General features: G+C 36.6%; 4 protein-coding genes across 7 annotated transcripts in view; 2 read left to right on the forward strand and 2 right to left on the reverse strand.

The window, feature by feature from the left end:
• LOC129565635 (otoferlin) overlaps positions 1 to 16,034 on the forward strand; it is a 36,667-nt gene extending 20,633 nt beyond the window's left edge. Inside the window, exons 5-28 of one of the 2 annotated variants that reach the window (XM_055440727.1) lie at positions 203 to 270; positions 589 to 784; positions 964 to 1,118; positions 2,063 to 2,202; positions 2,409 to 2,558; positions 2,659 to 2,842; positions 3,031 to 3,093; positions 5,821 to 5,905; positions 7,793 to 7,949; positions 8,050 to 8,236; positions 8,400 to 8,495; positions 8,583 to 8,791; positions 8,871 to 8,938; positions 9,028 to 9,425; positions 9,555 to 9,752; positions 9,838 to 9,954; positions 10,053 to 10,406; positions 10,627 to 11,092; positions 11,192 to 11,726; positions 11,820 to 12,650; positions 12,746 to 13,243; positions 13,471 to 13,605; positions 13,759 to 14,139; positions 14,366 to 16,034. In XM_055440727.1, coding sequence (XP_055296702.1) covers positions 203 to 270; positions 589 to 784; positions 964 to 1,118; positions 2,063 to 2,202; positions 2,409 to 2,558; positions 2,659 to 2,842; positions 3,031 to 3,093; positions 5,821 to 5,905; positions 7,793 to 7,949; positions 8,050 to 8,236; positions 8,400 to 8,495; positions 8,583 to 8,791; positions 8,871 to 8,938; positions 9,028 to 9,425; positions 9,555 to 9,752; positions 9,838 to 9,954; positions 10,053 to 10,406; positions 10,627 to 11,092; positions 11,192 to 11,726; positions 11,820 to 12,650; positions 12,746 to 13,243; positions 13,471 to 13,605; positions 13,759 to 14,139; positions 14,366 to 14,546 — 5,852 coding nt within the window. In that variant the 3' untranslated portion in view covers positions 14,547 to 16,034. Of the gene's footprint in view, positions 1 to 202; positions 271 to 588; positions 785 to 963; positions 1,119 to 2,062; positions 2,203 to 2,408; positions 2,559 to 2,658; positions 2,843 to 3,030; positions 3,094 to 5,820; positions 5,906 to 6,400; positions 6,486 to 7,792; positions 7,950 to 8,049; positions 8,237 to 8,399; positions 8,496 to 8,582; positions 8,792 to 8,870; positions 8,939 to 9,027; positions 9,426 to 9,554; positions 9,753 to 9,837; positions 9,955 to 10,052; positions 10,407 to 10,626; positions 11,093 to 11,191; positions 11,727 to 11,819; positions 12,651 to 12,745; positions 13,244 to 13,470; positions 13,606 to 13,758; positions 14,140 to 14,365 lie in introns of both variants that reach the window. The other variant, XM_055440726.1, reaches the window with a different exon arrangement.
• Positions 15,692 to 18,987, reverse strand: LOC129565636 (TNF receptor-associated factor 5-like). The gene is made up of 5 exons (XM_055440728.1): positions 18,202 to 18,987; positions 17,710 to 18,048; positions 16,888 to 17,508; positions 16,615 to 16,770; positions 15,692 to 16,483 (listed from the first exon to the last, which is right to left on the reverse strand). The coding sequence occupies exons 1-5, from the start codon at positions 18,298 to 18,300 to the stop codon at positions 16,334 to 16,336; spliced, it is 1,365 nt and encodes a 454-aa protein (XP_055296703.1). The 5' UTR covers positions 18,301 to 18,987; the 3' UTR covers positions 15,692 to 16,333.
• A 434-nt stretch (positions 18,988 to 19,421) lies between these two features.
• Positions 19,422 to 23,830, reverse strand: LOC129566601 (ras-related protein Rab-27A). 2 transcript variants are annotated; one of them, XM_055442690.1, is made up of 6 exons: positions 22,684 to 23,830; positions 20,815 to 21,052; positions 20,590 to 20,657; positions 20,073 to 20,187; positions 19,790 to 19,986; positions 19,422 to 19,632 (listed from the first exon to the last, which is right to left on the reverse strand). In XM_055442690.1, exons 2-6 carry the CDS (start codon positions 20,968 to 20,970, stop codon positions 19,479 to 19,481), a joined length of 690 nt encoding a protein of 229 aa, XP_055298665.1. In that variant the 5' UTR covers positions 20,971 to 21,052; positions 22,684 to 23,830; the 3' UTR covers positions 19,422 to 19,478. The 2 variants fall into 2 exon arrangements, with proteins under 2 accessions (XP_055298665.1, XP_055298666.1); XM_055442691.1 differs by lacking the exon at positions 22,684 to 23,830 and adding an exon at positions 21,210 to 22,179.
• A 7-nt stretch (positions 23,831 to 23,837) lies between these two features.
• On the forward strand, positions 23,838 to 27,233 carry LOC129566599 (FK506-binding protein 59). 2 transcript variants are annotated; one of them, XM_055442688.1, is made up of 10 exons: positions 23,838 to 23,956; positions 24,643 to 24,887; positions 24,958 to 25,100; positions 25,164 to 25,284; positions 25,359 to 25,497; positions 25,715 to 25,974; positions 26,088 to 26,194; positions 26,274 to 26,384; positions 26,511 to 26,648; positions 26,720 to 27,233. In XM_055442688.1, exons 2-10 carry the CDS (start codon positions 24,674 to 24,676, stop codon positions 26,720 to 26,722), a joined length of 1,236 nt encoding a protein of 411 aa, XP_055298663.1. In that variant the 5' UTR covers positions 23,838 to 23,956; positions 24,643 to 24,673; the 3' UTR covers positions 26,723 to 27,233. The 2 variants fall into 2 exon arrangements, with proteins under 2 accessions (XP_055298663.1, XP_055298662.1); XM_055442687.1 differs by having other exon boundaries at positions 26,882 to 27,233.
• The last annotated feature ends 80 nt before the right edge of the window (positions 27,234 to 27,313 follow it).

Genomic DNA, 27,313 nt, shown 5'->3' on the forward strand with positions numbered 1-27,313 from the left:
ACGTGAACCACGTCTTTTAAAAGACGTAACGTTCGCACTTGGGTATATATATCGAAAATGGTTCATTTTCAGTGTATGCAAATTTCGAAAATGCGATCATTTGTTGCATGTTCTGGGTAATTAATTCATGATATTTAAACAATTCCGGTTTTTATTTTGCTCCATCTTTTCTCTCTATCCCGTACTCTGTCCTGTTTTACAGGTCTAATTAATGCACAGCGCTTGCGAATCGAGGACCGACTCACCGACCTCAACAACAAACCAATCGATGTGAGTACTCGTTTAATGAGTTGAATTAATCATCCTGAACAATCCCTTACACGGTTGAGTGCGTGTGATTTAGCACAGCCATTGTTTGAAATGCTCTTCAATTATCTCTTAATTTGTAGTTTATTTGTATGAGTTGCTTTTAATTTGTTAATTAGAATGTATTTTAACGGTTTTCCACATTTTCTCGTCTCGGCTCATTTTCACCACTCTCTTGCGTTTGCTTTTCTTTCGTTCGGTTATATTTTGATTTGCACATGTTCACATTGGTTTTTATTGATTCATTTCATTCTCTTTTCTCTCATCCGTTTTCCTTTTCAGGTCATTGTGGTGTTTGAAATTTCATACAAATCGCCCGATGACGAAGCGGGAAACTTTGAACCGAGACATTTGGTTGATCCGATCCAGCGTCAACATCATCACGTCCACGGACAGTCGGACAGCATCGATGATGACCAACAAAAATTGCTTGATATCGAGCAAAACATTGCCAATTTGGAGAAGAATTTGATTCGTGGTATGAACTGATTGATATCGTCTATTCAATGTTGTTCACAAGCAAATATTTGCCATTTTTATTCGAAGGATTCTTAGAGATTTGTTCAATTCGTTGACTTTGTCTCATGTTTTATTTTGGTTGTCGAAAAATTCAAAGTGGTATGCAATTACGTTTTTTTCATTCCAATTGTTTAATAGATAAGGATTCGGATGAGTGTCGTCAACCGCGCCGCAGTCGAAAACGGGATTTTTTGAAGCGAGTCATGTCATCATCACATCATCGTTCAAATACCATTGAAATCAGTGATTCGGAACGCAATTTCGACGCACCAACGAGAGATGCTAAATCAATAGTAAGTGAATTTCCGTCGAACTTTCCGTTTCGCTCTCGATTCGAACGTTCACGCTCCCGGAGATGTTGTACATACACATCAAACAACCATTTTCCATGTGATGAATGTACACACTCCTATCAACATTTTAGAGCTTTTGTTTTTATATTCGTCTGCGCTGAAAATTCAATACATCGCATTTGTTGCTGTGGGCCATTCATCTTTTCGCTTTCAATATTTTCAACAAAAATTTGTTTTTGATCCCTCAAAATCAATTGCGATGTTTCACATTTTTTGTCATGCAAAAACGGTTCACGAGAAAGGTTAATCTGGTTTAAAATGAAAATTTATATCCAAAATGTAAAATTGGATTTTATCGGGAAAATGCTTAAAAGAGACGCAGTAGTTTCCAAGTTGAAAACGCCAACCCGATGCGTGATTTAGTTGGCATTTTCATCCGAATTGAGCAAACTAATGTCTACGTTGAAATGAAAGTTTAGCACAAAATGTACGATTCCATGAGAAAATCATAGCCTTAACCATCCGTAAGACGTTATTTTTGCTTGCTCGTGGGAAACAAAAACTATACTTTTGCAACTGTTGATTCAGAGCTTCCGTCATTCAATTCCACGTTTCGTGTGTCTATGCCGTTAAAAAATTAAAATGTCGAAATCATCGAGTCGGAGGTACCTTACCAGCAATCATAATGGCATTATTTATGCCATGATTGAAGAACAATTGAAATGGAAATGTTACCCATAGTTTGAGTGGTATAAAAGAATGAACAAGGTTTGAACGAGCTTTTTCACGAAATGCCTATATAAGCCTTGTGCCGTACCATACTGATTTGTTGTCTGACTCTGTAATTGAAGGCATTTTAATGATGAAGACGAATGCGTTAGCAAAGCCGCCATCACGTTTTGTCTGTTAACAAAAGTTGTGTGTTTGATTTCTATTAATGAAAGGAAAATCCGGGTAGCAGTAGCAAAGTGCATAGCTTAAATGAGAAGAAGGTGAGCTTGCGAACGGTGCGGCAATTCATGCGGCTAGGTAAAAGTAAACAGCAATCAAGTCGACGAGACAGCAGCACAGAAGATGAAAATAGGTAAGATTCAGCATCGATATTTACAAGCAACATGTCAAAACCAAAGTTAAACCAATGGGAAAAAAAGCCAATTAGTTCTATCTTAAGTGGCTGACTTTGGATCATCGTCACTTGATGTTATTCGCCGATTTAACACTAATTTATGGTCGTGATTAACTGAGCGGAATCGTATTAAATTTATCGTTCATAATCGTCGTGTAAATTAGGTCACTGATTAGCGATGTGGACGGTGGTGGATTTACCTCGGCACACGATTCGCAAAACGATCGAAGCGATAACATTTCGCAGACACCGTCATACGATTCGAGTGATGGCGAAGAGGAGGAAGAGTTTACAGTGGAAAGCAAGAGCAAACGGTAATATAATACGAAGAAAATCATTGAATCAAGTGATTTGCTCAAATCTTTTTATGACGCATCATCATTTATCAAATTTCTTATTATGTGGATCCGATAGAGTGCGACCCGTAACACGACTCGAACAGCATTTAAAGGCTCAAGACTTTCAAGTGTGTGTAACGATAATCGAAGCACGACAACTGCCCGGTTTGAATATGGACCCAGTCGTGTGTATTCAGATTGGTGATCAGAAGAAATACACGTCGGTGAAGGAATCAACAAATTGCCCGTATTATAACGAAGTGAGTCTCTTTTCACATTTTCGAATTGCGCAAACACATCCATTTATCAAGTCATTCTTTTATAAAATAATTTGCAACCATCAATGAAATCTCTTGCGGAGGTTCGATGAAACTTCCACCAATATATGATAGCCATCACATGAGAAATGTAAAATGTTTTATTCTCTTCTCTTTGTTTACACTTTCAGTATTTTGTATTTGATTTTCACATGGCCCCAGCGATGCTGTTTGATAAAATTATTACGCTGTCGGTGAGTAGATCGTATTCAGATTGTAAAAATGTATTATTTATTCAAAATTCAGTTTGCTTACTAACAACAATGTTGATTGATGTAAATCAGTTACTCATCTGCCGGAATCAACAGAAAAAAAAAAGAAAAAAACACAACACATTCTTGTGAACAGTCTTGTGACGACGAACAACTTTTCCTCGTACACACTTCGAACAAAAATTTTAATAACAAAAGTTTTTCGCACGAAATAAGAGCACAGCACACAGGAGATGTATTTTGTAAAAAAAAATGCCAAGTCTTATCTTTACCAGCGCAAAACATTACACAACCATCGTCTTGCCCGTTGCAAATAAGTTGTGAAAACATCGTTATCCTAGTGAACCGAGTATATTTTTTGTTCGCTGCTCCTATTTCATTGAAACAAATTCTTTCGTCTTTCAATTCACCCATTGGCAAGGATAAGTTCATTTTTTCATAGTCGATACATAGAAATAGCCTGCTTTCATTTTCATTTTATTTATTGTGTCTTGTGCACAAAATCCTCTCGATAAAACTTTAATATTGTCATTCGATCACATTGTCAATCGTTTACTTGACTTCGCGACACAGTTTGCGATGTATAGAATGTTTGGGTTATTTTTGCAGCGCATTGCAATTTTTATTATCCAACAATAGTATGCAAATTGAAGCTTATGCTATATATTCACTTCGGCTTATGGCAAATGCGCTGCTGTTGCCAAACGATGCAAAATATATGCTGAATAAGTTATCAGTTACTTACAAGATACGCCATGCGAGATATTTGATATGCGCACTGAAAATGTGATTTTTCAACAGAAATATTGACGAAATGGTAATATGAAACGAGTCAAGCAAACAAAATTTAACAGGCTGTTAATTAATTTGTTTGAAGCAAACAGCGCGTGAATTTGTAACATTTGATTCGTATTTCTGCATCTATCTCCAATGGAATTTTATGCATGAACAAGTTTCAGCTATGTTATGAGTCGTATCATATGACTGTCAACGAATGAATTCGAAAGATTTTCCAGCACAATTTTGACGGGCAACCTATACTATGGTGAAATGTATCTCTAATGCACATACGAAAATGCTTCTGACATTTTTTAAATTTTCATTTCAAAAACGGATAATTTTCATGATGGAAAATGAAAATGTGCTTTAAAAGCAAAAAAGAAAGTTATTTCATGAACTTTAGGAAGATTTTTTGCCTTTTTCCAAAAAAAAAAAAATCGGTTTCTTCTCTGCGATTTTCATTCCAAGGTCAAAATCTTTTCTTTTATTTTTTCCTCAAATTGCGTGCTTTTACAAGAGGCAAGTCTAGTATCATGGTCGAACTATGTCCGCCTTTGTCCGCATAGCCCATTCATATTTCATTGGTCAATTTCGAATTCCATCTAATATTTATGAGTTATGTCAATAAGAAAATTCAATGACATTTCCTGATGGATAGATCTAGCACACAATTACTATTGTGGAATATTCAAACATTCTTGTCACATAAAGCAATATGAGCAATAACGGCGGCTATTGCACGAGTTTCCTATTTGGATTAATGCAGAGCTTTTTGTTTGAAAATGGTTAATCAAAGTGCTTTCTTCACCAATGAAACCAACATGTATGGAAGAAAATCGCATTGTGTGTTTTATTCTCAACGTATGTGAGAGAAACAATTTTATGTTAAATACGAAAAGAAGCTCGAAAAACTGAAAGAAACCATTTTATTTACGCTCAAAAACGGAATTGAATAGTTTTACGACGGTAATAAAAACTTTCCCGGCTCCCAATTTAATTTCACTTGTTTTCAACTGAAAATTTAATTAACCAAACTCGTCATTTTCCGGGAATGAAAAAAAAAACAAAATCTTGAATTTATCCACGATTTCATCTCGAGTACACTTCATTTGAGATTTCATGACTTTAGTTCTTTTGCGTCATAGTGAGATTTTCGCTACATTTTCGCGGAAAACCAGAGTGGAATATTATATTGTAACGTTTCGGCGAAACGACATAGAGATACATAAAAATGAATTAATGAATAGAATAATCTGGCATCATTTTGGGGTAAAATTTGATGTTCAAACATTAACATTGAAATATCCATTACCAAAATGCTGTAGTCGAAATCAAACAGGCTCTTCAACATATAGATGAATGCAAATGCCCAGCAACAAACTTTATGTCATTGAATCAATGTTGTAACATCTTGGTGCATTGATGTGCCGAGGTTAGTGTTTCAAGTGGATAAAAATTCGTCTCTTTAATACCGGATATCATGAAAGTCGAAAATGCCAATCAAACCTAATTACTTTTCGCAAACTTGGATGTGATGGTGTGGTATCATCTCATGGACATTCCCTCTCCCATAAATTGTACAAAAATGGCGATTTTTCATGCGGTCATTTACAGATTAACGAATGACATATTAAGCTTAGAGACAGTCATAAACAGAATGATGCGTACTTCGATGATTGTCATCATAAATGCGGACCACTGGCAATGTCATGACGATTGACATTGCTTCGTTGGGCACGTGAATAATTTATGAGATCGAACTGTTAACATTAATTTAAAATGCATAAGCACATATATGCTGGGTACGCAATATGCGCTACACATGCCAAGTGGTGAATTATTAAAACTCTCTATGCCCCAAGCGTTCGCAACGATTGCAATACAAAATAAATTGTCGTGATTACTCTCTTTCTCCATCTCTCTTCGTAGGTGCTTCATTCCAGGCGATTTCTGAGATCAGGAACCGTAGTCGGTTCATTTAAAATCGACTTGAAAACGGTGTACGATGCAAAGGGTAGCGTTAATTTCTTCTCTTGTTGTGATTACAATGACTCCATTGAGTTGACTTTTTAAAATTCTGCGTGTTACTTGCATCAAGGTCTTGTGTAGAATGTTTCATTTCTTACTCTTTTTCTCTCTCTTTCTCTCTCTCTCTTGGAATGTATGGGATAAGTGTAATGCTCATGAATATTTTCTACCTCTGGATATTGATTCGAATGAACTGTTCGCTTTGAATCGATGTTGAAATCTTTTTCAATTTTAAAAATTAATTTGGATTCCTACATCTCCCCGGAGACTTTATCTACTATAAACTAATCATTGAAATGCGATTTCTCAATGTACTGCCACTTCGACAAAGTTTAATGTGTGCTTGTGTTTCTCTTTCTCTGTTTTTTTCTTTTGCTTCTATCTTTTCGTTTTCTCTTTCTCTCTTGCTGTTCAACTCTCTCCCGAATGCCTCAACTCATCAACCTCACCTGCATCTCGTCTAACATTCTAAACTCTGTAGATTTTACAAAGTAGAAGTGTTTTACGTCCGAATAAATTGATCGGTTCATTTAAATTGGATGTGGCAACTGTTTGGCTACAGAAAGGTTTGTCTAAAACACAAGTCTAAAACACTCTCTCAACTCTCTTTCTCAACACTTTTCACACACTGTCTCTATCACTCACACTTTTCCACATTTTCAAATCATTGCTAATGGCTATGCATTTGGTACGTGCTGTACTTGGGTTACAATCCCCTCAGCATACACAGGAAAAATAATTCCTTCTATCCTATCTCATCAGTCGGTGTGAATTGCATGACCCATTATCACTTCTAGTTACTGACTCGTTTTTTTCAGGGCTCTTCAATTTCTTACGTTCCCTTTGTTTGAATAGTTTCTGAAACTGAAAGCGTGCCTCTTGTTCCCAATGGGATGCTGAACTGAGCTTAGTTTCGTAATTGTTAATCATTTCACACAGTAAAAAATTGAGCCGTGCATGACATATCCGTTAATGACTAATTTCGTTATATATTGAAAGTGAAAAATACGCAAACATCCATTTTAATTACTTTTCACCCACACCATCGACACGTCTTAGAAACTTATTAATTGCATGTTGTGTCATTGACATGTGTATGACGATAGCAAAGCAAACGAATCACCATTTTAACGCAGTGAATTGCAAAATATGCACATGGTAGCATTCGTTTGTTGTTCGTTGTTGCTGCTTATTGCGCTTAAATAATTTATGAAAATTCACAGTAAACTCCAATACAAAGTCTTGTTTACAACGCACCAACCAGAAAATGCACAGCGAGTAATTGTCCAGTGGGGAATTTTAATTTATCCGCAAAAATCTTTGCATAATTCACAAACTGCAGTTGCGATTACGAACCACCACGAAAGAATTATCACTTGAAGTTTTCCATTTAATGAAAACGCAAACTTTTCATGCTTTTTCTCCCTCGTTCGCTTTCTCTCTCTCTCTCTGCTTTGGCATTTCTCGTTTGTGCCAACGACGATTTTGTTGCTCCGTTTCCCCATGTGCTGTGCACGCATATTTCTGCAAATCTAATTATTTCACGAAACTAAAACTGTACGTAACGACCAATTCCAATGTATAATTTTCCCCAACAGCTATTATTAAATATTTGGTGTGTGTTTGTGTATGGCTTTTGTCGATTAGTTGTGCATTTTTCAAATAACCAACTGTTTGCATGGATTTTCTGCATGCAAACACATTTTCCCGGTTAAAATAATAATAATTTTAGTTTTTTCTTCTAAATCGGTCTTAATTTGTGTTTATATTTCCAACGGAAAATGTATTTTATTAGTATTGCATGCATATATTCCCGTCCGTGTGCATAAACGGTTCTAATGAAATTGGCGTGTATTCATTTTCAAAATAATAGACCATCAATTTTACCATAAATGGGCGCTGCTAACGGATCCCGATGATTTTATAAGCGGTCCAAAAGGCTATTTAAAATGTGATATTGGCATCATTGGGAAGGGCGATACCGTGAAAATGCAACCAAAATCCGAAAAAGACCATGATGACATCGAAGCGTATGTTCTTGTTTACTCTTTTTCATTTCATTATTTTCGAACTTTGAATATTTCGAAATGGAAAAAAATCGTCTGTTGTTGAAATTATCTCATTCGATAGGAATCTATTATTGCCCGAAGGAGTACCGATTGAACGGCAACGAGCCAAATTTGTGATCAAAATCTATCGTGCTGACGGTTTGCCGCGGATGAACTCATCAATAATGGCGAATGTCAAGAGAGCTTTTACCGGCGAATCGAAAGATTTAGTCAGCCCATTCGTGCATGTCTCGTTCGCTGGATTATCGGTGAGTTTGTCTGTGTACCACACGCTTTGTTTTGTTCCATTGTTTCCACGCCGAAATTACACTTGGTGCAATATTCAAAGCGGCTCACCGTTTTATGAGCGCAATATTTCGTCGAGATTGAATGGCTAAAGAGATATTTTTCGATTATGTTTCGCGTGCACAGGGTAAAACCACGGTAAAAAAGAACTCGTATAACCCATCGTGGAATGAGGAATTGATATTCACCGAAATGTTTCCGCCGCTATGCCAACGTATTAAGGTTGGTTCGTGGTTTTCGTTTTTATTTCTTCATTCAAACACACATTGATTCTATACGAGGGAATGTAATTTTACTTTTGCCAAACAGGTTCAACTGAGAGATGCTGATCCGATGAAACCGTCGATAATCGGAACACATTACATTGATCTAAAACAAATATCGAACGACGGTGAAAAGGGATTTCTGCCAACATTCGGACCATCATTCATTCATTTATATGGATCGACACGAGACTACAGTCTGCTGGACCAACACTCAAATCTCAACACTGGCCTCGGTGAAGGTGTTAGCTATCGGTAAATATTTGGAATTGCATGTTTTTTATTTGCACATGAAAAGTGATATGTGTTTTGATTTTTCCCATTTGCGGTACAGTGCCCGCTTGCTCATTGCCATTCGCACCGAAATAACGGATAATGTGGAAACAACGATGGAGAAAAATGGTAAACAAATTGATTTGTGTGGAAATAACCATCACGCAAGAATAATAATAATCAAATAAACGTTTGCTTACATTTTGTGCAACATGCAGTTGAATTGCAACCGACAATGCCGGTGTGTGAGACATCGTATTCAAAAATCGAGGAATTTTTCCTTTTTTCAACGATTATGGAAGCGACGATGATCGATAAAAAGCTCAGCGATAAATCCGTTTACTTTGAATTGAGTGTGGGGAATGCGGGCAACAGTATTGACGGTCACAACGAGAGTCAATGCAGTAACGTTGGCGATGATGGTGAACTCGAGACGGTAGATACGACTGCATTCAACAGTACAACCAATTCGTGTAAGCCCATTTCGCATGATAAATTGTATTATTATCTACCGTATTGGGACTACAAACCATGCATGAACGTACGATGCCATTTTCCCGATCTGAGGCGTCGTATGTACAATAGCAACATGATTGCGAAACTGGTCGATGCAATGGTGAGTCGTAAATAAGTAAATTTCATTAGACGCAGCAAAATGGTTTTTGAGCTGAATGCTGAAAATATTTTCTGTCTTCATTTTATTTGTTTTTTGTTTTGCCTCTGCCCCTCCCCCCCCATTCACCAGGAGGAAGGACTGCACAATACAAACTCACTCATCGAAAATGAAGACGCTCGTGCCGAAGTGAAATTACGTACAACACTTGAAGAGCTGGCTTCGGGATGCCTGAAATATGTTGCCATTACAAAAAATAGCCTGACGGGACCGGGCACTGGCAAAACCAAATTGGATAAAGAACGCATGAAACTGTGCGAACGTGAAATTGTAATTCCATAACGCCTTTTTTACGATTGTGACAACATTTTGACAAGTTTTTTTTTTCTTATTCTACTTCGTCGGAATGTTTTAGGAAGCCATTGGGAATATGGCACGGAATCTGCGTGCATTAGTGACGAAAAATTCCATGAAGGAACGCTTTCGAACGGCTCAAACCTATTTACAAAAGTTGAAATTCTTAGTAGATGATGTGGGTGTTCTTTTATTTCACACAAAAAAAAACCACATTTCATTTGAATGGAGAAAAGTAGATGTCGTAATACAATATGATTTTCCCAATTTCTTTAGCCTCAACATTCGTTGCCCGATGTCTTTATTTGGCTCATTGCAAACGGCAAACGAATTGCGTATCATCGCATTTTTGCACGTGACTTAATTTACTCAATGATCGAAGAAGAGTGTGGAATTCATTGTGGCAAAGTACAAACAATTATGCTACGTTTGCCAGGGAACAAGTCGAACACGCCCGCTGGATGGACGGTTCAATCGAAGCTCTCAATTTATCTGTGGTTGGGTATTATTCAAAATCGACAGTTTAGTTACTCCGGTTTGCCAAAGGGTTTTGATTTGTCACCTGAAATTCGAAACGCTGAACGACCCGGTGCTTTGGCACCGTCGAACATTCATTATTTGGAGAAACACGTAAGTATTAGACGAATCAATTAATTTGAAGTGGTTTGTAGGCACAAGAAAACATATGAACACAAATTGAACACCAAACTGAAGAATGGAGGTTTAACGATAGTATTTGTTGAGTAAAATTGAAAGGCATCTTTTGCAAAAGATGCATCCGTCCCAAATTCAATTTTTCTATCGAAATTTGGGTGAACTCTCCATATTCATCTTTTGTCCTCCATTTCAGACGTTTCAATTGCGTGCTCACCTATACCAAGCACGATCTCTAATCGGTTCTGACGCCTCTGGTCTAAGTGATCCTTATGCCACGGTTTACATAACGGAATTTGCAAAAACCACACAGGTGATTGAAGAGACTTTGAGCCCAACGTGGGATGAGTTGCTCTTATTTGATGATGTGCTTGTTTATGGGACGAAAGAAGAAATTAAGAAAAATCCACCGACAGTAGTAATCGAAATTTATGACCAAGACAAGGTGGGAAAGAGTGAATTTATTGGGCGAACGATTGCAAAACCGCGCATAAAGTTAAAAGAAAATCCTTACGTTATACCCACGTTGGACTGGTTTGCCATCGAAAGAGGTTTGGACAATGCGGGCGAACTGTTGGCTGCATTCGAAATGATTGAGTATGGTTCGGAAAATATTGGTAACTTACCCGAACCAAAGCCACTAAATTATGAGTTTCCAAGAGGTGAATATTCGTTTTATTTTCGAAATTAATTTCGAGCAATTTATTTTCATCATAAAATTCGAATTTTTATTAATTTTTCTACCTTCTGTTGGCGTACAGAAAGAAGTAGTTTACCGATCCAAACAATAATGCCCGTTCCCCGTGAGATTCGTCCGCATTTGGCGATGTATCGCTTGAAAGTGCTGTTATGGGGTTTGCGCGACTTAAAGCGCATTCATTTCATGAGCGTTGATCGCCCACGTATCGATGTTGAATGCTCCGGTAAAATATTGAGCTCGAGCATCATACAAAATGCGAAAAAGAATCCCAATTTCCCAACTATGCTCAAATTTTTCGATCTCGAGCTACCGATCGAAGAAAATTATGCACCACCAATCACAATCCGATGCGTGGATTGTAGGTCATTTGGAAGATACACATTGGTGGGCACACATCAAATAACTTCGATTCATAAGTATATTCATCGGCCAGCACCTAAGGAAGACGTGTCAAAGTATTCGACTCAAGGTGGACAAATAATTCTCACTGTTAAAACACCAAATGCTCAGAATGGTGTTGAAGACAAAACAACAGCACCAAAAAATTCGTCCTGTGAATATATCACTCAGTATGGGGCTGTTTGTGTCTCGAAAATGTGCGTATGCTAAGCCATTACCTTATTGAATATGTTTTTATTAATTGTTTGTTTACTCAAACTAAGGAAATTATTTTCAACCAACATTTTCAGAACGTCGAAGAAAAGCGACCGTCGAAAAATTGCGTTGGAACCGCAAGAAACCATCGATCCGGATGAGGATGAGAATAGCAAAGATTGGTGGACGAAATACTTTTGGTCACACGAAGTACTATCCGAACTGAAAAGTCCATTTCCTCAACGAAAAACTCAAACTCAGCGTGAGGAGAAATTGAAAATCGGTCTCAAAGGTGTTAAATTAGTAACTAAGCTCAGTCCAAAACATGCCAAAAAAGAAACGGTGGAAGCTGTTAAGCCGAACAAAGCATTATGTCATATTTACAATAATGAACTTGAAAATTTGCCCGATTACAACAATTTCAAAGAGTGGCTACTGTCATTCCCACTGTTCAGAGGTAAAAAGACTGGTGATTCGACGGAAGATGAGAATCGCATTGTGGGTTTCTTTAAAGGAGCTGTAAAAGTCTATAGACTTCCGCTCCCCAAAGACGTTGAACCAGCATTCGCGCCAACAATACCAACCAATGACCCAATTCACGTGTTGGTTCGAGTTTACATCGTGAAAGCGACTGATTTGCACCCGATGGATTTGAATGGCAAGGCCGATCCGTACGTGGTGCTTCAGTTGGGCAGCAAACGTGTTTCTGATAAGGAAAATTACGTCAGCAAACAATTGAATCCCGTGTTTGGTAAATGCTTTGAAATTGAAGCAACCTTCCCACAAGATTCACTGTTGAATATTCAAGTGCTCGATTGGGATTTGGTTGGATCAGATGATTTGATCGGCGAGACAAAAATTGATTTGGAAAATCGATTTTATAGCAAACATCGAGCCACCTGCGGAATTGCACTGAAATATGAAGAGTGAGTGTTAATGCATGTGAAATGTTCAATTTAGAAAGTTAACACATCAATAAACCGTTGGAAAAATGAAACATGAAACTTGTTTTCCCTTTTAGATTTGGCTACAATAGATGGCGTGACCCAATGAAGCCAACGCAAATTTTACAAAAACTCTGCAAAGACAACAAGCTCGAAACACCACATTATTTCCAAGATCGCGTCGTCATTGGGAGGTACTGTATGACATTCACCGAGGAAGAAGTTTTCGCTTGGAATGGTCCGACAACGTGCAAAAATCGCGACGAACACTTAGCGTTAGCAGTTCTCCATCGATGGTCGGAAATTCCGAATGTCGGCTGCAAAATCGTTCCCGAACACATTGAATCGCGCTCACTGTACAATCCGGACAAAATGGGCATCGAACAAGGAAAGCTTGAAATGTGGGTTGATATGTTTCCGATGGATATGCCACTTCCCGGTCCACCAGTTGATATATCACCGCGCAAACCGAAATCATATGAACTGCGCGTCGTCATTTGGAATACGGATGACGTTGTGCTGGAAGATGATGCATTCTTTACGGGCGAAAAAATGTCGGATATTTATGTAAAAGGGTATGAAAATCAGTTTTATTACTGAAAGTTAATCGGTAATCATAAAACGTTTTATTTGCGGTGCTTTGCATATGCAAAGTGTCACGGTTTTTATATTGTTATAAAAATGTCGCGTTTTTTCTACTATCAAATGACTTTATTTTAAAATGTGCTTTTTTTTCTAATAAATTTCATTTCAAATGAATTGTTTGTGACATTTTTCAATCGTTTTTTTCTGTAACTGGCAGCTGGTTAAAAGGACCACAAGACGTACAAGCAACTGACATTCATTACCGTTCATTAACTGGTGAGGGGAATTTCAATTGGCGTTTCATATTTCCATTTGACTATTTAGCAGCGGAAGAACGAATTGTGTTGTCGAGGTAAGTTTCTCGTTGATTTGCGGAATATTCGGAAATTTTCGACATTTTGTAGCTTTGCGCAAAATGAAGAATAATATTTTAGACATTTCGTTTACATTTCTTTCATTGAAGAAGCACAAATGATAGAAAAAAAAATATCAATTTTTCTTGCAGAAAAGAGTCACTGTTCAGTTGGGACGAGACGGAAATAAAGATTCCGGCTCGTTTGGAGTTACAAGTATGGGATAATGATAAATTCTCCTCAGACGATTTTCTTGGTGCTATTTCGCTAAATCTGAATCGTTTTCCCCGGGGCGCTAAGTCATCGAAATTATGTACACTGGATATGCTAAAATTGGATAATGTGCCAACAGTAAATATATTTAAGCAAAAACGCATTCGCGGTTGGTGGCCATTTTTCATTAAAAAAGAGAATGATGAATTGGAACTGACTGGCAAAGTTGAAGCGGAAATACACTTGTTGACGAAAGAAGAATCGGAACAAAATCCAGCTGGACATGGTAGAAACGAACCAGATGCGTTGGAAAAACCAAAGTAAGTTTCTTACAAAAACGATTAAAGTACAGATAAATCCCGTGTATCATCTCCACTTGTATTGTTTTTTACATTGAAGGGCGTTGCACGCACCTTAACATTCACAATACAAACTCAATGTGAGTGGAGACGCCTTATGAAAAATGGCACAGATTGCTAGTGCTAAGGTTTATCTGTACTTTCAACGTGAAATTAATTCATTTTTAATGGTTTTGTTTTCAACTAGTCGTCCGGATGCGTCGTTTATGTGGTTCTTGAATCCGTTGAAGTCCATACGATACATTGTTTGGCACAATTACAAATGGTCCATACTGAAGGGATTCATCATATTGGCTGTTGCGTTTATGTTGCTGTTATTCTTCTATTCGGTGCCCGGATACACAGTTAAGAAGTTGCTTGGTGCATAAGTAGTTGTTGTTAATGCGGTTGTGGTCACAACTTAAGTATATATATATCTCAGTCTCGAGTAAATCAAACCAAAAACACCCAAAAACTGTACAAATTCAAGCTTTCTCATTCCAATTAAGCTTTATGAAACGTTCAAATTATATTGTTAACCAAAGTGGTACACATATCCAAAGAGATTAAATTTTCTATGGCATTTACATGTAAAATCCAATTCCACAGACGGAATAAACTGACCTCGAAATCCAGAATGAGGCTATAAAATGAGTCATTTCAATTAAAATATTATCACATTCATGTTTTTCAAAGAATTTACAAGCAAAATAATCAACACATAACTTAATACGCACTGTGAACCTTCAACTCAGTTAGCAACGCTTTCAATAGAGTTAGACTTAATTCGTAAAAATCAACTCTTCAATGCATGCGTTTCAGAAGTGATTCGATTCATTGTTTTTCTTCTTTCGAATAGTTAATAGTTTTTAAACAGATTGTTCTAGACTTTGATCTGCCTATCACAGAAAGAAAACTGTCTTGTCAACTGTGTTGAATGTTGGAAAGTCTATGGATAATTTAACTGTACAAAATTGAGCATCGTAATGTTTAAGCTAATAGATGATAGAGTTTGGATTCGAATTTATGATTCGAATTATGAATGTAAAAACAAATGTAAATTTTGATCAAGAGCGACGTGCGATACAATCACTAGGAACTGTTTGATAGGTAACATTTAAGTAAGGCAAATGAAACCAATTTTTTTTTTTATCAATTAAGGTTGTTGTTATCTTAAGCAACATATTTCTTCAAATAGTAGAAAATAATATATATATTTTTGAATCTTATGTACTGTACATTAAATATTGCAAAAGAGAGTGAAATCTGTAAAATCTGTATGATAAGAAATGACTTAAGAAAACAAAAAGTGGCACTATTCCAAGGAACAACATTTGTACTCTTCTCAAATGAGCACTCAGAAGAGTCTCTCTTCCCTGCGACTATTCTGCCACAAATGCCCAAAACGATTATATGATTGATGGAACAAATTGTGAAAAATGTTGCGAATTTGTCTGTTGTGCTACGGTGCTTTCATTCGTTTTATTCGCGTTAAGTGCTTATACATATTTTATAAAGGAAAAAAAATGGTATATTCTTCGAAAATTTACTGTGATTCATGTGACATAGTTTGTAATAAATAGTGAAATGAAAAATGTGTATCAACAACAATGAACATTATTTGAAAATTAAATACAAATTTTTAATTCAATTTTAATCTCACAAAGTACAAATGAATGCACACAATTTAATCTCTTTTCGAATTTGCCATTCCATTGAAACACATTTTGTTTTTATTTCGTTCTTTTTATCAAAATTCTACGATAAGAACATTTTGAATGGAAAACAAAAATATTCAAGACTTTTAATCTAAATTCATTCAACAGTTATGTCCAGTTATGTCTCATTCAAAAAATAAAGCATCTTATGAAATCGTACTTGCTAATGATTTTATTTTCGTATTTTTCATTAATTCGTACATAAAACATTTATCTAAGTTCTGCGATTAAGTAAATAGCTAGGAGCTTATGTGGCACGCAAGTCAGTGGAGGTCTCACGAGTTGAGAGAGTTGAATTTCGAGTTATTAATTAATCACCAAATGTTTTCGACAAACGTCTTTTATGAATTTGGGCAAGTAAGTCGGGCGAGTCTTCTCTGGCTCACAATGATAAATAAGCCCCTCAGTAAATAGTGCGTTCGATAACTGTGACACCTAGATCGTTACTTGTACCATTTCTATGTATCATGCACGAACACTTCCAAGAAAATACAATCATCTTTCAAGAAGTCTTCATTTTGGATGGTCCGATGTGAAATGAAAATGTACTGATTTTGTTCGTAGGTAGAGTCCTGTTTCTTCACTACAATCGTTTTGGAAATGTTTGGCTGTTGAAAAAAGAATAGATTTTATTGCCAAATATTTTCAGTGAATAGTAATAAGAAAAGTGAGAAATCCGAATATCTCAGCTGGATGTCCAGCCCATTTTATGCTATGAGCAACCTAATTCAAAACTCACCGTAGTTGAATCGTTCGTTTGATTTCGAAGTATGATGTCAGCTTTCAATTTACACGGCCAACGAAGCAACGTATCCCATTCGCCAGCAACTAATGTTAAACAAGCAAGTAAATTCCTGCCCTTCCACTTTCCCAATCCATTCAGCAGCAAGTCCAACTGGAAATGTCGATTGAAATGATTAAATCAACTAATTATTTTCAAATGAATCACAAAACAGCATTAATCATCAATTGAAATAGAAATCAATGACTTGATAGAAAATAATCAGCGTACACGTAAACTATAACCGTATTGTGTATTGGAAAAAATCGGGCTTTTAAATATAATGTCATTTGCTTTGGCATCTTTTAGTTTTGCAGCAAAATGGTCAACGCGCCAAATTAGATGGCCTTCACTATTCGAAATAGTTTGCATTCGTTTCTCCGCTGCCAGATGAGTTTGTAAATCGGCCAATTCTTGTTTTGTTTTAGCGCACATTTTTTGTGCATCAATAACGGTTGCCCTTGATTTCTCACACTTCACTTCGGTTTCATACACGATATTTTTCATCTGTCGTAGCTCCACCAAAGACTCGCTCACTTTCCATTCCAGAAATGTGCATCGTCGACAGCGATCAGGCGTTGGTTTATTTCGCCCTAACGATCCATATTCATTGGATCGACCCGATTGATAGTATGAATCTAAGCCATTGTTTGACGTCGTGGATTCATTCGTTCGCTCTCGTTTGACCTTCAAATTGTCAATTTCCTTTTCGAGTGAGTTTAGCTTAACCGATGTTCGATCTTTTTCACTGAACAACAACTCGAAACTCAATGTGGCACCATTTCGAAATTCAAGATCTTGGGAAATTCGATCCAAAAGATCGCGCAGCTCTTTTCGCCATTGTTTGACCTCCTGAAAGTGGATATATTATTTCTGTGAACCGAATTTTCATTTCACACCTACTCAGGTTAATAAACAGGTTAAATCAATCAAATTAAATTATACGACATTAAAAAGGTAACAAAGATAAAACTGGTCTAAAAAGGTTCATTTGAGTTGACAATAATCATGGTTCAACAAACGGAAAATGAGGACGACAATATTTGTATTTACTTTGCACTGCTGTGAAATGTCTTCGAATTTCGTGTGAAGTGCATCGGTTTCGATGGCATGATTCTCGGACATTGCGGCAAATGCTTTTCTCAATGAGCCCACATCGGCGATCAAACGATGCCGCTGCCTGATTTCCTCATGCAAAGCCGAACGCAACAATGTGATATTCTGTTCCAATACAAAGAATTCATCGTCACGGTCTGTGATGCTGGCAATTGAATTGCCGTTCGGATTCTTTGGGCATTCCACTAAATGTTGTTCCAAAAACTTGCGCTGAATATAGGCCAAACAGTCGTTCGGGCACTTTTGTAACGCCTGACCGCACTCATCTAGGTGTGACTGCGGAAAAAAAAACAACAAATTCAATTTCATTTTATGCCTGAATATAGAACAAGAATTGTTTGAAATTTGATAAAGAAAAATCGTGTAAAAAAAGCAGTGCGACAAACTTGCGAATCGTAGTAAATAAATAAACGAAAATAGTTGCTTCACCTTAAAGTCGCTGTTATCAATGAATTCATTACAATAGTGGCATGAAACCACATTGTATTTAGTCTCTGTTCTTATCGATAACTGGCCGCCGTTATCCATGTCGGTAGCGAACCAATTTTTTTCGAATTGAGCAACACAACACCTATTTGCACTGCACGAAACGACACCAAACGATAAATGTATTAAACCAATTTTGTTGGAATCAATGGATGGCTCGAAAAAATGCTGTCATTCCCGTGGTTTTGTATAAATCACACTAAACATAAACTCCATTTTACATTCATTCCAACGAGGCAGAACACTGTTTCGCTCTTTATTTTGATAATGCCATTGAACGGTGACTAATTTCAATTCAAACACACATACATGCGCTGAGCTCTGATTAAACAACAATCGACACCGAAACTGGATGTATTCTGCGTAATAGCTTACGTCTTATTCAATCTGATTCACTCACTCTCAATTGAATGTTTAATGTGAAATGTGTCATTATCGCTACCGTCGCTGTTGCTGTTGTAAATACACAAATTCTTCTCGTTGCAATTGCACGTTTAACGTTCCGTCAAGGCTACTATTATATACGTATATGATTTGGAAATTGGTTGGTTTTTTTGCTTTCAACCGGATACTTGTGTTTAGCTTTATAAAAAAAAATTATAAATACAACCGCAAGAATGTTCTAAGATTCAATTGCAAATTACAGCTACTATAGTGTAGTGTCTGGAGCACTATTTTGTCGGGCACACTTTTGCGTATCGAATCACCTCCATCGAATTCTGTTATCCCATTGTGTACTAGCAACGCGGAGCTGATAAGATAACACCGATAAGAGGCTAGTGTGTGTGTGTGTGTGTGTGTGTGTGTGTTGATATCAACATTCTGTACACTCAACTAGCTTTCGGCTGTAATCAATAAAATCCATTTGTTGGTTTTAACACCTTTGGCTATACATTAGATCCGAGCGCTTCCGAATTGAAAATGATAAAAAACGCATTGATTTCAAGGTTTCAGCCATTTATTGTTCAATTTCACATTTTGGACATTGAACAAGGGATACATCAACACTCATTGATTTTTGTGCTTGTGTTTCACACCTTTGTTTCACAGCACCTTTGGTACTTAACATTTCGATAGTTTCATCTTACAAACATTCTTCTGTTTTTTTCTTTAAAGGTCATATAAAACTAGATGGAAAATCAAGAGATCTGGAGGGATTGATATATTGTTATCAGATATAATTTTATTTTTTTTTTTTTTTATTATTGTCTCGGTGTTATTTATCCGCAAGCACATTTCTTCATGTCTTTGGCGTGTTGAATTGTTATATTTTTCGCCTCACTGTTCGCATTAGCTGAACCATTTCCAATCGCCGACAGCTTACGAGATTTCCCATGGGCAGGCAGTTTTGCACGAAATACCGCATTTTCCAGCCTGAAATCAAAGCGTTTGTATGCGTCGATTAGTTCAAATATCATTTTACACCATTTTCGAAGTTTTTGAACTCAATGATTAGTTTTATGAAATGTTTCTAGAAAAAAATATTGAAAAAAAAAAATCGAAGATATTAAGTCAAAATTCAGTCTCTCACCGGCCCATAACCAAATCCAAAAGAATTTCGAACGCTTTTTTCACATTCTCTCCCGTCACTGCGCTTGTTTCAACGTATGGTAAATTGTATTTCTCGGCAAAATTTCGTGCTCGCACCTCAGTAATCACTCTTCGACGCTCCATATCCATTTTGTTGCCAACTAAAACTATATCTGGCGTATCGCAATATGCATGTACCTTTGAAGTTGTGTATGAGTATTTGAAAGAAAGAAGTTTCATTGAAGAGAATCTTTGAATGCTATTTTAGTGTGTGATAAAAGTACTTTAAGCTGTTCCATCCAATACATCACTTCCAAGAATGACTTCTCATTTGTCAAATCAAAAACTAACAAAAAGCCCACGGCATCACGATAGAAAGCGGTTGTCAGGCTTCGAAATCTACAAAGTGAGAATTTAATTATGAAAAGTTTACTTTTCATCATGGTCTGTAAGTTTTAACGTTGGAAAAATGGCGTTCGATCAAAACAATATATTTTGGCTGTAATATCGTAGTTTTCGCAAAGATTCCAAACTGAAAGGAATGTTCTGAGAAATTGATAACTTTTACTATAATAAAACATGGATCTTAATGCGTTAGTTGTTAAGAAGAATCAAAAATTCAAACGAGAAAATCGATAAACGAACACTTGGGCTATTTTCTAGATAGCGATGGTAGTTGATGAAACAAATGAAATACAAAAAAAAACAGTTTCGAATGGTGCCTTATCGTCGAGCATTATTATTTTAATTGAAATGCATGTTAAATGAGATGCTCATTTGAGATATTGAAAAACTACAAACCTTTCTTGACCACTTGTGTCCCAACACTGCAGATGAATCCTATAGTTACGGTTGTTCGATTTGTACAGCTGAAAGTGAGAACAAATAAAAATCGAATACAATCCAAATCGATTGATATGGAAATGGATAAATTTTGGTTTGCCTTTGAGGCTATTGTCGATCAAATTGACCTGAATTTACTTTTCCAACGGTTGAGCTTTTTACTCTACGTTAAGTAGTACTCACCATTCGTTTTTCTCGAAAATCGACCCCAACTGTTGAACTGAAGTTGGATCGGAACTGTCCATCCGTGTATTGATAGAGAAAACTCGTTTTGCCCACACTTGAGTTGCCAAGAATCAGAAATTTGAACAGATAGTCATATTCAACGGACATACTCATCTTGTGACTTCCTTTTCGAGTCACACTCGCCAAGTAAAACACCACAAGTGACAATACAATTGAAATTCCCGCCGAACGTTGCCTATGGAAAAGTGAACAGTTTTTGGTGAAATGGTATTGAAATATGATTTTGTTAAGGTTTCTCAATGCTGATGACATCAATAAACGTACAATGAAGGTTAAGTCAGAGAAGGAACGAGTGTGATGAGCGCTTCAAGAAATAGGTTATTAAAAATTACCAGGAATTCCCACTTGTTTGTCTCTTCAGTCAACTTTATTTTTGTAATTGTTTGCTTTGCACTGCTTCCGGGTGAATTCGGAAGAAATCTCAAACACGTTTGTGTGTTCTCCGGAGGGAAAAACGTATTTGCCACTCTCGTAATGTTCCTAATCGATCTCCTTTCGAGCGCAAAGTAAATGACGTTATCTACGGCTTGTGGAGCATAAAAAATTTAACCGTTACCTCGAGCAAAATTCCCCGAAACGGTATAGGAAATAATCGATGAACATTCTAGTCGAGAAGACGCAAGTTTAAAAAAAAATTCCGCGAATTTTGAACTTCAGTTGTTTTGCAACCTTTATCCGTTTAAAAATAGCGACGAAATGATTGATGTTCATGTACGTATCACATGGCCATCATCATCTGACGCTATTTCGCCTGATCCATTGGCGCTCCTTTGACCGAAAATAATTTTATCGATTTTATGAGCAAAAATAATTGAAGTCACTGCTTCTCTTAGTCACCCCAACATTGTACAGATTCCAATGGGATATTTGCATCCGTTGCTTACTTTCGCTTTTGTCACACGTTGAATAGCGCGGTCATTGGAAATATTTTCAATTAAATTTCATTGTTTCACATCGATCTGACGACACATTTTTGAATACATTGTTACTGTGGTGAATCGAACTCAAAGGTCGCGTCGATTCTTCAACATTTGAAATGAAGAAAAGAGACTTTTATTTGAATATAAATAGCATCAGTTATGATAATAATCTAATAAGGGCGCCAATTAATAATTGTAGGAGATTTTTTTTATTTTCCCTCTCTTTGCCTTTTTCTCTCGTATCGGAAACCTTGATTCAAAGAACCCCATTTTAATCTTAGTCTTTTCTATCTTGATTTTTCCTCCGTTTTGTTGAACAGTCATCCAAATCGCTATATCTCAGTCTTGAAACTCACTTAAATGTAAAAACGAACGAACTTGAAACTGTCGAATTTAAAAAAAAAATTGCGGTAACTTTTTTTTCTTAAAGTGCCAATCAAGTAAATGCATATTGAGCAACAAACAATAAGCATTTGGGTTTTCCGCATCTGTGGCATTTTCTTCGATAATATCCACAGTTTTAATAGAATTAAATCGATCGCACACAACAAGTTTCTCCACGAAGCGACTTCCACGCAGTCAGTCGCGAGTAATGAAAATATCAAATTTGTAAGATGAACAACGATAATAACAAGGTAGGGAGGGAATGCGATTGTTGTTGAGAGAAAAAAATGGATACGTGCTTAGAAAATTTCATGGAGGGTACGTGTTCAGAAAAAGGCAATCAAATCGATACACGAGTTTTTTTTTTATAAAATCCCGCATCGATCCATTTTCAAGGGATAAATTACCAATTTTAAATAAAATTATAAGTTTTAAACAAATACATGATCGGTTTTATAATCACCAGTTCTTAAGCACAGTGTCAGTTTCAGAGAAAACTTACTTTCGCAACTGGATAACAAAGAAACGATATTCGATAAAGTCGAACTAATAGCACCACCAAATCACAGCTAACAAGTGAAGTGTTCGAAAGTACCTGTTGCTGCTTCAACACTCGTTATCAAACTGAGGTGGATGGATATATGTCGCAGCTGAAATATTCCGAGTGGTTGTTATGGCAAAGTGTGTACGATTTTCCATGTCGCTTGCCGAGCGCGCTGCACGACTCAACATCGATGATAACAACATGTTTTTTTTCGCTCTCCAAATATAGGTATTAAGCACAAGGTATTCCAATTATAGCAAAATTTACTTAAACATCGCATGGCATATGATTTCCTGGAATAAATCGCAAGAGATTGAAACGCAACACCGTGAGTTCATCGATTCACACACACACAGTTTGCCAAAAAGTACGCATTTTTATTACAAATAAAACATAGCCATTTTCAGCCGATACAACATTTTATTAACAATTCTCTTTTGCTCCTAAAATTTAAACAACATAATATTTACATGGAAATAAAAGTGGAAATGTTTTCGTCGAATTTCGCGTAAAATGACCAACAACTACAACAACAGCCTGAATAGAGGGAATGGCACGAATGACACGCTGAAAATCCATCATCTTTGAAGCCATTTGAGGAATATGAATATGCAAATGGCCAATGCAATCGCTAAACTAAATGATAGATGATTCTCAATCGATGTTATCTCTTGTATGCACTTCCGTACCATTCGTCCGAAAACACCGTTTCCACCATCTGATCCACAACAATCGTGAATTTTATTGAACGATTCCATTACTTGTTCCTCTATCACAATATTCCAATTGTTGCTTTGGTGATATTTCAGCTGCTTTTGTGCTTGTGACTCGACAGCAAAAGTTTCACTTTCAATCAATTCAATTACGTTACACTAGATATTTCAGTCAACAGACTGTGGAAAAAAAAGAAATCGTAAACAATTTCCTCGTTAAACTGTCACTGATTTGTTTGTGCACATCGGATAGCTGTCACTCTCCCCCCCTCTCTCTCTCTCTCTCTCTCTCTCTCTCTCTCTCATTCAGCACACAACCGAATGAAGCGATTCAGTGTTGCCATCGTCATCAAACACAATAGGCTCTTCGGTTCTTTTTTTTCTTTTTTGACATTTCATGCGCATCGAAGCATTTGTTGTTGCTACCAAAGTTTTAGTATCATTGCTGCTTGCCGTGCGAGTATCCCGAATCATTTGTGCATTCCACCCGACTCTATTGACTGAAAGAAATTAAATTTGTGAGTAAAAATCGGACTGAATTTATCCCACTTTAGGTTTTAATTAAAATACCATTGGATACTATTTATTTTTATATTGAGTTATTTCATTTCGGTATTTCGTTTTTGTGGTTATATTCATAACCTTTCAGCATATTTACTTCGTACGAATGTTCTAGAACTGTGTGAATTAGATACACGCCGAATAAGAAGAAAATATCTGTTGACTTATATTCCCTTTATTCACCGCAAAATGAATGAACTTGCAAAAAATTTCAATTTACATTGATTCAATGCCTTTGAGCTTATATTCGGAATAATTACACACAAAAAAGAACATTGACATCATTGACCCGAACACTTCCTTTCCAATAATCAACTGAATTTTAAGTAGTTCGAAATGGAATCATTTCTAGAAGGTTCACCTATTTATATCGTGATACTTTAATTTCTTTGGATTTCATCACTTTTTTCTTATCCACCAAGGCAAATTTACATTTATGTTCGCCAAATTGTGGTTTTCCGTTCAGGGAACAATTTCCGATTTTTGTGGTTTTTCTTTATTTTTCTATAAAATATCTCGATTTAAATCGTAGAGTGACACTCTTAACCTAACGTTCAGTGACCCAATATGTAACAAACATCAGTCGAAGTATTTGATTTGATTCATTTGTTGATTGAGTTTTTATTTCATTTGTCATTTTCAGACTTGCCATAAATAATTTCAATATCGTAAAAATGGTTGAAGAAACGAATGTTATTGAAGAGAATCAAATCGATTTGTCTGGTGATGGAGGAGTTTTGAAGAAAATCTTGCAAGAGAGCACCTCCGATGAACAGCCATCATCTGGATGCAAAGTTTCACTTCACTACACCGGCACACTACTCGATGGCACCAAATTCGATTCCAGCCTCGATCGCAATGAACCATTCGAATTTGAATTGGGCAAAGGTATGGTTTGCTATATCTATCAAAGCATCGTGTTTGAATGACACAATTCCATATGATTCTAATTGTTTAGGTGTTGTGGTGAAGGGTTTTGACATGGGTGTTTCCTCGATGAAAAAAGGCGAAAAGGCCGTGTTCACCTTCAAATCCGAATATGCGTACGGAGCTTCTGGCAGTCCGCCAAATATTCCACCAAACGCTACTTTGATCTTTGAGGTGAGTCGACAATGTAAAATGATTGAAAACAAAAATAAAACTAATTTTCATTCGCTTCGTTAGATTGAGTTGTTGGACTGGAAACCAGAAGATCTTAGCCCACGTTCAAACGGTGGCATTTTGAGACACGTCATTAAAAAGCCTATCACACGGAAAACACCAAACGATGGTGCATCGGTCACTGGTAAATATCAACTGAATTACTTATTCCAATTGGAATCAAGTTGCTTATGGGTTTTTTTTTTCTCTGCAATTTAGTCAATCTGATCGGTTCGTATGAGGGTCGTGTGTTTGATGAACGTAATTTGACATTCTCCATCGGCGAAGTGCCCGATGATGAGGTTATTTCGGGTGTTCAGAAAGCACTCACACACTTTGGTAAAAATGAAACATCAAGGTAGGTGTTGGAAATAATATACAATAGTTGAACGAATTGATTCGAAAATTGAACACTTGATTTACGGAAAAAAATTACATAACTCAAGTCCCATGGACGAAAGTTATAAGTTTTTTTTTCGAAAAGTTACGTCAAAAATAGAATCAACATTGTAATGAACAGTATTGAATAGACATTATATAAATGGTATGTGTCTGTTTGTTTTTTTTTTCAATAGACTCATCATCAAGCCAGAGTATGCATTTGGTGAAAAAGGCCATGAAGCGTTTGGAATTCCACCAAACGCCACTGTTGAATATACAGTCACATTGACCGAATTCGAGCGCGAACCAGAGTCATGGAAATTGAACGCTGAAGAGAGTTTGGCTCAAGCAAAATTGGTGAAAGACAAAGCAACCGGTTTCTTAAAACAAGAGAAATACGAATTAGCCATCAAATTGTACGAAAAGGCCAATAGCTACTTATCGAATTGCATATGTGAGTTTCAGTTTTGGCAGTGTTTTTAAACACAAAAGAAGTACTTGCGACTAAAAGAAATTGAAATTGTTCAAATTAATTCATAATTAATAAATAATTTTCTCTGAATACAGCATCGAAGGGTGGAGACGAAGAGCCACAGAAAGTGAAAGCGGCCGTTTTCTCAAACATTGCTTTGTGTCATTTAAAACTCAAAAACTACTACGAAGTCAAAAAGGCAGTAAGTAATCTCTCAATCGAGACAATTTATACATGTTCGAATCATAAATATGGCATCAAACCTATGTTTGTTATTGCAGTGCGAAACCGTTTTGGAAATCGATTCGAATAACGTTAAAGCCTATTTCCGTCGAGGTACAGCGGTGTTCGAAACTGGAGATGCTGCGGGTGCTTTGGAAGATTTCTCAAAGGTACAAACTCTGAACTTATTCATTTTTTGATTCTCAATCTAGTTTCTACTCAGATTGATCATATCAAAGCAAATGTCTTAAGTCGACTACCGAATGGTGCTGAATAAATACTGATTTCTCCAACAGGTCCAACAACTAGAGCCCGAGAACAAAGCGGCCCTCAACCAAATCACACTGTGCAAACAGGAAATCAAGCGTCAAACTGACAAAGAGAAGCGGCTGTATGCCAATATGTTTGCAAAATTCGCCGATGCCGATACAAAGGTGGGTTAATTTCTTAGTGATTTCAACACGTGGAAATAATGTGTTCATTTATTTCCAAATTCAAAAATCAGTAAAAACAAACCAATCTTCCCCTACATACAAAACACCAATACACCTTTAAACCTAAATGCTGCTGAATCAACTCTATGGAATGTCATAATCAATTGCTTACCCTTGTTAAATTGTTTTGCGATGTGGATTATTTTTTGGAAAAAAAAAACACAATATTGTAGAAGGAGGAGATGAACAGAGAAGAATACAATTTCGACTCGTGCGGTGAATGGAATAACGATTTTGTCGCGTTAAATGGTGGTGGTCTGAATGAAGCAGATGCTCGCAATCAAGCCAACCAAGTGCTGGATGATGTCAATCGCAATGTAGTCATGATCTAGGGGAAAATCAGATGCATTTATCATCACCACCATCATCACATAAATACGATATTCATTCCATAGAAGAAGAAAAAACGCTTTTACTCAACTCATTCGACATTTTCAGTAGTCACACCAATTTAGAGACTTATTCACATCTTTTTCCAAATACAATCGATATCAATAAAAATAAAATACTAAATTCGAAAAGAAATTGTGTGGTTTTTTTGTTTTTCATTTTAAAAACGTTTATTTTCATGGTATAATTGCCGCTTATGGAAATGTTCATAAATT

The sequence above is a fragment of the Sitodiplosis mosellana genome, unplaced genomic scaffold (assembly GCF_009176505.1).
Source record: "Sitodiplosis mosellana isolate CC-2019 unplaced genomic scaffold, AAFC_SMos_1.0 Smas_scaffold_3, whole genome shotgun sequence".
Lineage (NCBI taxonomy): Eukaryota > Metazoa > Arthropoda > Insecta > Diptera > Cecidomyiidae > Sitodiplosis > Sitodiplosis mosellana.

What these genes read in the sequence shown, in the direction of transcription:
- LOC129566599 (XM_055442687.1), top strand. Translation starts at nt 24,674, where the DNA reads ATGGTTGAAGAAACGAATGTTATTGAAGAGAATCAAATCGATTTGTCT. An exon ending in CGAATTTGAATTGGGCAAAG is followed by an intron (nt 24,888 to 24,957) that starts GTATGGTTTGCT and finishes CTAATTGTTTAG; the next exon opens with GTGTTGTGGTGAAGGGTTTT. An exon ending in ACTACGAAGTCAAAAAGGCA is followed by an intron (nt 26,195 to 26,273) that starts GTAAGTAATCTC and finishes TTGTTATTGCAG; the next exon opens with TGCGAAACCGTTTTGGAAAT.
- LOC129566601 (XM_055442690.1), bottom strand. Translation starts at nt 20,970, where the DNA reads ATGAGTATGTCCGTTGAATATGACTATCTGTTCAAATTTCTGATTCTT. An exon ending in GACACAAGTGGTCAAGAAAG is followed by an intron (nt 20,188 to 20,589) that starts GTTTGTAGTTTT and finishes CTCACTTTGTAG; the next exon opens with ATTTCGAAGCCTGACAACCG. An exon ending in TTGGATTTGGTTATGGGCCG is followed by an intron (nt 19,633 to 19,789) that starts GTGAGAGACTGA and finishes CTTTGATTTCAG; the next exon opens with GCTGGAAAATGCGGTATTTC.
- LOC129565636 (XM_055440728.1), bottom strand. Translation starts at nt 18,300, where the DNA reads ATGGATAACGGCGGCCAGTTATCGATAAGAACAGAGACTAAATACAAT. An exon ending in TTGATAACAGCGACTTTAAG is followed by an intron (nt 18,049 to 18,201) that starts GTGAAGCAACTA and finishes TTTTTTCCGCAG; the next exon opens with TCACACCTAGATGAGTGCGG. An exon ending in AATACGGTTATAGTTTACGT is followed by an intron (nt 16,771 to 16,887) that starts GTACGCTGATTA and finishes CGACATTTCCAG; the next exon opens with TTGGACTTGCTGCTGAATGG.